This window comes from Rattus norvegicus, chromosome 1, assembly GCF_036323735.1.
Source record: "Rattus norvegicus strain BN/NHsdMcwi chromosome 1, GRCr8, whole genome shotgun sequence".
NCBI classification, from domain to species: Eukaryota; Metazoa; Chordata; class Mammalia; order Rodentia; family Muridae; genus Rattus; species Rattus norvegicus.
In genome coordinates, this window is record NC_086019.1 from 94,796,625 (window position 1) to 94,806,769 (window position 10,145).

At 51.0% G+C, this 10,145-nt stretch overlaps 2 protein-coding genes across 4 annotated transcripts; one reads left to right on the plus strand and one right to left on the minus strand.

Moving 5' to 3' along the window:
• The first annotated feature begins 3,747 nt into the window (after positions 1-3,747).
• Positions 3,748-7,683, plus strand: Tyrobp (transmembrane immune signaling adaptor Tyrobp). 2 transcript variants are annotated; one of them, XM_008759166.4, is made up of 5 exons: positions 3,748-3,896; positions 4,344-4,370; positions 4,519-4,653; positions 5,217-5,260; positions 7,441-7,683. In XM_008759166.4, exons 1-5 carry the CDS (start codon positions 3,836-3,838, stop codon positions 7,504-7,506), a joined length of 333 nt encoding a protein of 110 aa, XP_008757388.1. In that variant the 5' UTR covers positions 3,748-3,835; the 3' UTR covers positions 7,507-7,683. The 2 variants fall into 2 exon arrangements, with proteins under 2 accessions (XP_008757388.1, NP_997690.1); NM_212525.1 differs by having other exon boundaries at positions 3,827-3,896; positions 4,507-4,653; positions 7,441-7,680.
• A 121-nt stretch (positions 7,684-7,804) lies between these two features.
• Hcst (hematopoietic cell signal transducer) lies at positions 7,805-10,037 on the minus strand. 2 transcript variants are annotated; one of them, XM_006228785.5, is made up of 4 exons: positions 9,726-10,037; positions 8,668-8,691; positions 8,177-8,308; positions 7,805-7,955 (listed from the first exon to the last, which is right to left on the minus strand). In XM_006228785.5, the coding sequence occupies exons 1-4, from the start codon at positions 9,766-9,768 to the stop codon at positions 7,918-7,920; spliced, it is 237 nt and encodes a 78-aa protein (XP_006228847.1). In that variant the 5' UTR covers positions 9,769-10,037; the 3' UTR covers positions 7,805-7,917. The 2 variants fall into 2 exon arrangements, with proteins under 2 accessions (XP_006228847.1, NP_001005900.1); NM_001005900.1 differs by having other exon boundaries at positions 7,805-7,958; positions 9,726-9,839.
• Positions 10,038-10,145: the final 108 nt, after the last annotated feature.

Below are 10,145 nucleotides of genomic sequence, written 5' to 3' on the forward strand. Positions count from 1 at the left end.
CCCACTTGATTCTACGCTCCTTCATGTGACCTTGTGATTTTATTTCTCTTGAGTAAACAGTATGTGATTTCGGGATGGCTGGGGAGGCAAATACTTTATTTTTTAAAAAACCTCTGAGGCCATCCCCCCACTCCCCAAGTGTTAGCTCTCTTTCTGTTTCCCGCCGGCCCGAGACTTCCAGTCTCTGCTGCCACTGAGTGGGTCAGCCTTTCCACTGGGGTGCGGTGGTGTTCTGCTGAGCTGTCACTGGTATTTCTCCAGTGACTCATGACGTTGGTGCCCACCTCCTGCTAACGGGCCATCGGAGCCTCCCCTTTGCAGAAGTGCCTGCTAAAAAAAGACTCTCGCCGTTGGTGGTGGCACCTGCCTTTAAGCCCAGCACTCTGGAGGTTCGAGGCCAGCTGGGTCTAGAGAGCAAGTTCTAGAATAACAGAGCCACACAGAGAAACTCTGGAAAAACCAAAAACCAAACCAAACGGCCAACTAAAACTCTTGGCCACTCAGGTAAAGGCAGGCTTTACTTCTGGAATCAGAAGCAGGCATGGGACAGTCAGGCTAAGTTTGAGGTTATCTTGGGCTATGAAGGTTGAGATACTGACTCAAAAAAGAAACCAACCCAGTATGTAGGCACTGTGGTGCTTGCTGGTAACTCCGGCATTCCAGAGGTGGGGACAAAAGATCAGAAAGTTCAAAATCATCTTGGCCATATAATGCGTTCAAGGCTAGCATAGGATACCTGAAGAAGGAAATGGGGGTTTCTCCTCGTCCTCCTTTTCTTCTTCTTCCTCTTCCTTCTCTTCCTCTTCCCCCTCCTCTTCTTCCTTCTCTTCTCCTCCTCTTCTTCCTCTTCCTCTCCTTCCTCCTCTTCCTCATTCTCTTCTCCAATTCTTCAGTGCTAGAGACAGAGTCTCGGGCCTTGGACACAGTGAATGAGCACCTTACCACCGAGCTACACCTGTGGGCCCGTTTTTCTGCTTTTCAAAGCTTCACAGGGCTGCCATGGGGCAGATAGATTGCAGCAGCTGCAGAGCCAACAGAGTACTGGGGTTCTGAGACCGTGGGCTTTCACCTTCCTCAGCTCTTGGCCTGCTGCCTAGAGAGGTTGGTCGTCTTGTAGACCTCAGCCCAGCTTCCTGCAGCAAGGCACCATTGCAGAGCTCAGCCCATCAGGAGATGTCTCTCACCACATCTTCTTTCCTCACCCAAAGATAGAACCTGACCACCCTCTGGCCCAGAGACCAGCAGAGGTCTGCTTTCTGTGGCTTGGATCTGTGCAGCTGTATGAGTTTTAAAAATATTGCGAGATGTCATTTCTGAGCTGGTCGTGGTGGTTCATGCCTTTAACGCTAGCACACGGGAGCTTAAAACATGAGGATTGGGGGTTCAAGGCCAGCTGAGTTACAGATCCCTGGGCCATCCTGAGCTACTAGGCATGAAGCTATATAGATGGCCCTGTGGCTAAGCCTCACTTGGTTCCTTGTTCCCACGTGGCAGCTCATGACAACCGGTAACTCCAGTCCTAGTTTCAGGGGATCTGATGGCCTCTTCCGGCCTCTGAGGGCACCAGGCATGCATGTAGATTTAGGCACTCACACATATACAGAAAAATTAAATCTGGAAAAAAAAGGAAAAGCCGTTTAGATGGATGAATGAATGGATGGATGGATGGATGGATGTCCTTGGGTCTGGAAAGGTCGGTCAGTTGGCAAAGTGCTGGACCCATGTAAGAGAAAAGACTGGGTCTTGTAATCTCACAACCGGGGTGACAGAGTGGCAAGGATTCCTAGAAGGGGGTGTCTAGCATAGCCTACTTGATGTTTTTCAGGGGGGTGATGGGAGGTCCAGCCTGGACTACTTGATGTTTTTCAGATGAGTAAAAGAAAAAAAGGTAAATAATTCGTAAGAATGACACCAGAGTTTGTCCTCTAGTCACACACCTGAGGAACACACACACACACACACACACACACGCTCAGCCCGACCTTGGCTCATACCCCACAAATGTCCATTAACACCTCTCCTTTGGAACCCCCAAACTCCCTACATCTTAGCAACTAAAGAGGACACCAGAACTCCAAGCCAAGCCCAGTCCCCCTCCTACAGCCCACGTTTGCTCTGACTTGCATAGCCCTGGCATTTCGGCTGATCCATTGCATGTGTTCTGGAGACAGAACAGGCGTGGCTGGGGTCGGAGGACGGGGCGTCAGAAGGCTCATGCTGGGAAGCTGGGAAACGAGGGAAAGATTTAGAAAGGGGAGACCAGAGCTCACCTCTGAACATGCTAACACCACTCAAGAGAGTCGTTAGCATGCCGTGAGAACATACAGTGTGTCAGGCAGAGCTCTAATGAGCCTCACAAAGTCCTCCAGGGATACGGATCTGTGGTCCTCTGGTTCAGATTCCTACGCTCTGCTTCTACTCATAGGCAGAGGGAACCTTGACCCCCCCAGAAGGCCAGGTCCCCCCTTCCCATGGCCAAAGGTCCTTTGCTGATTTAGCTCAAGCTAGCTCAGGCTTGAATTAAGAGGTCTACTGTGTCCAGGGGGCCACTTTCCCCACTAGACTCTAGACTTTAGAAAGAAACTTGGACTCTTTAGGAACCAGACTCAGCTTGACCAGTAGTGGCTATGATTATCAGAGACACCTCCCCCACCCCCAATTCTAGCGTCTTTTTCTCCCAGACTGGCATTAGCTTCTGTCCCATGACCACCATCCAGCTTCCCCTTTCTCTTGCACCCAGGGTGCTACAGGGCGTGACATACAGTGTAGGGGGGAGGCTTCCTGCATCTGGCTCTTGCCTAAGGGCTCCAACCTCAGGTTCCTCCTCCTCTAGTCCTTGCTTAGGTTCCCACTGTGGACTAAAATAGTCCCAACCTCCTCGCCCAAGAGCTCCCTCAGTCCTGGCTCCCAGCTGCCTTCCCGCTCCCCAGTGTAGCCCAGCCCGGCCCAGTAGTCACCACATGGCCACCACCTGCCTCCCCTCAAGCCCCAGCTCTGTCTCTGTGGTGTGCCCATCTGTGATATGAGTTCTCACCCTCTAGCTTTGCTGTTTTCTCTCTCTGTATCTTTCTTTCTTTCTTTCTTTCTTTCTTTCTTTCTTTCTTTCTTTCTTTTTTCTCTTCGAACAGCGGAAGTGGCCATCTTTAGGTCTTGGGTCCTGTCCAGTCTTTCCTTGCTCTGTGGCAAGTGTCTTTACCTCTTTATAAAATGGGAGAAAGGTATCAAGCCCCAATGAGTACTATGAGGACTCAGTGACTTAACACTTGGGAGTACTGACATGAGTGCTCCTGCCAGTGGCTCTCTCCTCGATAGCCTGTGACCGTGGCAAGAATGTAGATATTGAATGACAGCTACATCTGATACTTACGAGGCTAGTGCGCGTCGGGCCCTGACCTGGTAACGTCAGTTGGCTGAGGCCCCACAACCCTGCAAAGAAAGTACGATTTTATTCTCAGGGTTGTGGGTGAAGAAATGGAGGCCCAGAGAGGCTAAGCGACTTGCTCAAGGTTGCCCAACCAGGAAGAAGACGATGAACTGATTTCAATTATTGACACCCGTAGTCCCTCCTGTTATAGGATTTGCCCTCCCTCTGGAGATGAAGATTAAGAACTGCCGTGTGTATCTCTTGTCCTTCACGTTCAGCCCATTAGGACCGTAGCACAGCCCCCTGGGCTGCATACTTTCTGCGGCCATGTCTATATGTCCCTCCCCCCTGCTGCTGTCCCCTCCTCCTGCTGCCACCACCCACCTCAGACTTCCTCCTTCACTTGGTTGGACGTCACACCACGGCCCCACCAGCCCCTGGACTGTGGTGTCCAGTGCACGTCTGGCCACCATGGGGGCCCCAGAGCCCTCCTGGTGCTTTCTGTTCCTTCCTGTCCTCCTGACTGTGGGAGGTGAGTTGGGGGTGCTTCTGTGGCTGCCTCAGCTCATGTTGGGGCCGGGGCTGGGCAGAGGGCAGGAAGGGACAGCACAGACAAAGGGAAAGGCTGGGCAAAAGAAGGTTCCACCAGAGCCTGTGGGTTTGTCCTTAGGCTAGAGGCCCCAAGATTTGGAACCTGGTGGAATCAGTAGGAGGGACATTGAAGCTCACAGATATATCACACGTTGGTCAGTTGCTTCTGCAACTGGTCCGTTAGGTGCTGTGGGACGAGCCCTTTCCTACCTTCTTCAGCTTCTACATCCACTGTCTGCCTGTGTCTCAGTTTACATCTTCCTTTTGAATATGGAATCTCAAATAGCCCAGGCTAGCTTCAAATTTGTTAAGTAGTTGAGGACAACCTCAATCTTTCTATTCGCTGCCTCCACCTCTCTCAGTTTACCTTTTTTTTTTTTCTCCTTAGGATTAAGTCCCGTACAGGCCCAGAGTGGTAAGCCATAACACCCCTGGTCTTTCTCTCTTCCTCTCAAGATTTCCTCAGGCTACCCCTTTTCCTTCTAGCTCTCTCTCTCTGCTAACGCCGAGCCCTGATTGTTAACCTGTGTCTCCCTCTTCATCCTTCTGAGACAATTACCCAGGATGCGAATGTTCCTCTGTGAGCCCGGGTGTACTGGCTGGGATTGTGCTGGGCGACTTGGTGCTGACTCTGCTCATCGCCCTGGCGGTGTACTCTCTGGGCCGCCTGGTCTCTCGAGGCCGAGGGACTGCAGACGGTAAGCGGAGCTGGTGGGGGCTGCTCTGGGGCACTTTGAGACCTGGCCTGGTGGGAGGGGGACAAAATGAAAGCTTCAAGGTCACAAATATCGAAAGGGCTGGGGACGGGAGGGCTGGCTTGTTGTTGCTGTGTTTTTGTTTCCTCCCTTAATGCTGAGAGTCCAAATGGTTACATTTGTAGCAAATGCTCTGTACCAACTGAGTGACACCCTCAGGCCAGAAAGGGGGGGCTTCTGGGTTTTCCCCCCTCTTATTTCTTTTTTTTATATTTCTTCAGTGTGTGTGTGTGTGTGTGTGTGTGTGTGTGTGTTTGCACTTGAGTGCAGTGTCAACAAAGGTCAGAAGATGGAACCAGATCCCTGGAAGTGGAGTTACAAGTGACCCAGCCACCCGTGTGGATGCTGGGAATTGAACTTGGGTCCCCCGCAAGAGCAGCATCTGCTCTTAACTGCAGAACCATCTCTCCAGTTGCTCGGAAGGGCTGGTTTTAAAAACAAAAACTAGTCCCAATTAACAGCTTAGTCCATCTTTACATTCTGTGTCCCTCTCTATCCCTCTCCAGGGACCCGGAAACAGCACATGGCTGAGACTGAGTCACCTTATCAGGTAAGAACAGCAAATTCTCCTCCACCCTTGCTCCTGCCCCATGCCAGCTCCCCCAACACAGACACACAGACACACAGACACAGACACACAGACACACAGACACACAGACAGACACACACACACACACACAGACACACAGACACACAGACACACAGACACACACACACACACACACACACACACACAAACACACCCCTTCCCAGAACCTTGAGGTCCCTTCCTCGGGAGCTCCCCCAATCTTGAAGGCAAAGGAGCATCTGTCAAACACATTCAATGCAACCATGACCTTTATGCTCAGTTTCAAATGAGTCTCTAGTCAAGATTCTATGCATGTGTGTATTTATGTGTGTGTGTGTATTTATGTGTGTGTGTGTATTTATGTGTGTGTGTGTATTTATGTGTGTGTGTATTTATGTGTGTGTGTGTATTTATGTGTGAATGTGTGTGTGAGCATGCGTGCGTGTATAGGCAGGTTATAGGAGATCATCAAATCCTATCTTTACCTTATTTTAAAAACTGCACATATTATTTATGGGTGTGTGAGGAGCGGGTGGATGTGCGTCCGCCTTGGCAGCCATGGAGGCGGTCAGAAGACAACTGGTGGGGCTAGTTCTCTCCTTCCACCTTGGGGACCTCTGAACTCTTAATTCTGGTCGTCAGACTTGGCAGCTTTACCCACTGAGCCATTTCACCAGTCTCAAAACTCCTTCCTAACCTTCAGGATGTGGGTGAGGCTATGCGACTCCTTCTCTAGGGAAGCACACACCCAGGCTGGTCTCTGGTGTGTGCTCTCGGAGAGTCTGCCCCTTGCAACCACAGATGCCTAATCTGTGTCCCCTTTTCTGGAAGTCTACCTCACTCCCCGGAGCCAGTTTTGCCCATTTGACTGACTCCTTGCTGGAGAAAGGTTTTCTTTGAAAAGTGTAAGACTCTCTTGACTCTTGATTTGAGTTTGGTGTGAGGCAGTGTTGGTGCACGCCTTTAATCGCAGCACTCGGGTGGCAGAGGCAGGCAGATCTCTGTGAGTTCAATGCCAGCCTGGTCTGCAGAGTGAGTTCCTGGATAGTCAGGGATACACAAAGAAACATTGTTGCTGTAAAAAAGAAAAGTGCTAGGGTTTCTCCTGCGGTTTGTACTGCTTTGCGCTTTTCTCCCGGGCTCTCTCTCTGACCCGGGTGGCCACGCTGCTTTCACTCACAGTTCCCTTGGCGGGTAGTTACCATGGGATGCAAACAAACACATCCCAATTCCATGGTGGGGTTGGTGTGTCCCACCACCGCACCTTCTCTTGAACTCAATTAAAGTTGCCTTACACCACAAATTAACCCGTGATCCAATTGATACGATAGAATTTGCCCATCTAGACAGCACAAAATTCTGTACACACCCATCCCTTAAAAATATTCATAAAAACCTGTATCTATGTTGGAGAAGAATCTTAACATCTGCCACCATGTTCTCCCAGCTCTTCCTCACTCCGGCCGGCCTCTCCTCTTCTCTCTCCCTTCTAAAACCTCTGTTCCTGCCTCCCTTCCTTCTCATCCAATGGCGGGCCTCATTTTATCTTGTCTGTCTTCACCTGCATAATGACATCAATCTACAAAACCCTGTCTCCGAGCAAACAAAACAAAACATAGAATCTCAATATTGGCCTCCTCACACCCAGAAGACCCTAGGCTGTCCAGTCTGAGAGCCAGGAAACTTGAGGGCAAATGTCAGCCGGATTTATTTATCTTTCAATGACTTGGTTGAGATTTATGTGGATCAACACAGCATCCCGACTGGAGAGGCTTATTTGAAGCAAATTAACAAAGTCATTTGGGGGAGCATTATGAAGAGACTGATGTAAGCCAATATAATGGTAGGATAGGAAAGAAACTAAAGATGGGGAAACTGAGACATGTCCAAGACTCAGAGGGAGCAGGTTGAACATCTATGGGCTTGGTGCTCCAGGCAGCAGGAATTGTATGTGCAAGGGCCCTGGGGTTGGCACATAATGTCTGGGCAGAGAAGCCAGGGGAACACTGAGTGCATTTGAATAAAATCTGGACCTTTTCATGATTTTAAGTTTGAAAAAGTTAGCAGAGACCTAGAAGGTCATTAGGAAACAAGATTTGTTTTTACTTGCTGGGCCCCTCCAATGATGTCCTCCCTCTATTTTTTTTTTTTTCTTTTTATAGGAGCTTCAGGGTCAGAGGCCAGAAGTATACAGTGACCTCAACACACAGAGGCAGTATTACAGATGAACCCACCCTATGCCCACCAACAACCTGATGCCCGGATCCACTCATTCCAGACGCTTACTCAACAAACCCTCCCTGGGATCAGGACTCCCGCTGGAATAAATATCCACAGAGTGCCCTCTGGGAGATATCTGACCTTGTACCGTTTCTGTCCCCAAATAAAAGACGAAGCAAAAACAATGACTGAGTTATGTTTGACTGGGCTGAGGCATTGGGTAACAGTGGGGCCCCCCCAAAAAAAACGGTCATAAATCAGGGAATCGCTACTTGGGAGGAGGTCAGACTTTGAGAAGAACAAGTCTAGAGGTATTTGAATGCTTTATTCTAGTCCGGAAGAAAATGCATTCCCACGCTCCCTACCCCACCCTCATGCGATCGAGGATGGTTGGAAGACAAAAGTGGAAGGTGCAGCTGTCAGCCTCTCCCAGGCATGTTGATGTAGACTCGACCATCTTCTGGTGGGTGGAGTAGAGAGAGCATGAAGCCTGACCACCCACCACTCTTCCCGCATCTCCACCTTCTTGGGAGACCCCCTGCCTCCGCAGGGACTTCCTCAGGGGTTCCCCAGACACCTCCTCCAGGGCTTCCCCGGGACCGCCTTCGTGGGACCCCCTTCTTCCCTAGGGACTGCTACGGGACCTACACCTCAAGCCCTGCCCCAGCGTTGGCTCACCTTGGGCAGGCCTGCTGTGTAGGCGCATACATACAAACACCACCCCCACTATTAGAAGTGACATGACCGCATCTGCAGCCACCAGGCCTGCCAGGAGTGGCAGGGACAGAGGCCCACATCCGGAGCAGGAACCTGGGGGGGGGGGGGTGAGAGCCCAGATAAGCAGGCAGCTGAGACTTCTGGCACCCAAAAGCTGTGATTCTCTCACACGAACAGCCCCCTCCAAGATCCCAGACGGGGTGGGGGTGGGGCGGGGTGGGGCAAGGTGCGGTGGGGTGGGGTAGGGGGAACTGTGGCTCCTAGATTCTTTGGAATTCCTGTGCCCTGGGCACACCGGAGAATCTGTTAGAGTCTCATGGTTCCCATCACTTCAACTGGGTGGTAAAGAGTCAAGACGGGACCAGGAAAGGGCTGGGATTAGGAAGGTCACCAGACGTTAGGGTTGCAGGCGTGCTGAAGTTTCAAGGTCAAAGGCTTCTTTTATTCCTCACCTTCGTTTGTCTGACTTGCGGCCACTGTGAAAAGACCCGAGAAGGCGGGTGGGGTGGCAAGTATAGGGGAGCAGACGCCAACACTGAGGCCCAGGGCAGGTGGGATGTTTGAGTGTAGTGCGAATTTTGGCTTCTTCTAAAAACCAGTTGTGTTATGTGACTATGTTTCATTTTAAGCCCAGGTGCGGGCCATGGGGCTGCTTTAGATTGTCCACAGCAGCTGACTCTGATGTGTCTCATGCTCTGTCTCCTAGGGGCGTGATGATTTTACTTTTGGAATTCTGGGGACTCTTGAGAGGGTGAAAAAAATGCCAGAGTCCTAGAGGCTGTGGCTGCTCCTCCTGCCGCTGCACTGGCTGTCTGCTGAATCACTAACGGCTGATTGCTTTTTGGCTACTTTACTGGGGTCTTTTTCCTAGCACTCTTCTCCATCCTGGCCCCTTCACCATCAACCCCCAACACTAGGTAAGCAAGAAGGAAGATTAGAGGGGGAAGGGCATGTGGACCTCTTTAGACTACTTCCTACTGGTTAGGGGCTGTCAAGTTCTAGGGGCAAGTCCTTAGGATGTCTCCAACCAGCAACCCAGCAGAAGCAGCAGGCTGCTGTTGCATCCTCTGGGGCTCTGGCCTCTTTAAACCTCTCGAGGCTCCCCAGAATTCCAAAAGTAAACTATCTTCAGCTGGTAAAATTGCACCCCTGCCAGAGCACGAGACACATCACAGTTACCTGCCGTGGACGGTCTGAAGGATCCCCACATCCCCACATCTGAGATTAAAACAAAAACATTCACATAACATAACTAAGTTCTTACAGAAACCAAAAATTCTCGCTACACTTAAGATGGCCTAACCAAGCTCCACAGCGGAGAGGTAAACTGGAAGGAGAACTGACTCCTGGGCACAGAGAGCAGAAAAGGGAAATAGAAGTGACTCAGCAGGGCTCCAGAATCCCATGCCCAACCCCCAAGGGCCCAGGGGCACAGGGAGAACGGCTTCCTCTCTGTGCCCCTGACATCAGGTGGCCTTCCTGTCCCTCAACCCCTGACCACTGGCTTCACCTGGGAGCAGGAACAGGAACAGGAGGTGACCTGGAGGGGCCATGCTGGGCTGGGACTTGAAAGGATCTGGTCAAAATTGTGATCTTCAGAACAGTAGAGGAGCAGCAGAGAGGCAGCTAGGACAGATATCACTCCGATGGTGACAACACCACCTACTTCCTGTGTGGGTGCATGTGTGTCCTCAAGACTTCCTTTGGAGAACAAATATGGGGGAGTCAGAGCCCTGAGAAGCTTCCGAGATTATCTCGGTGGAGTGGCGAAAGGGCCATGGTGTGGGCACCAGGGAGATTATGGAAATAGGTTAGAGGTAGGGCCAACACTTGGGGGCTGGAGGGGGTGTGTGTTTGAGAAAAGGGACCACGGTGATTGGCCCGGGTGGGATTAGAAAAATGGAGAGCGGGTTGAAAGAGAGTTAGAAGA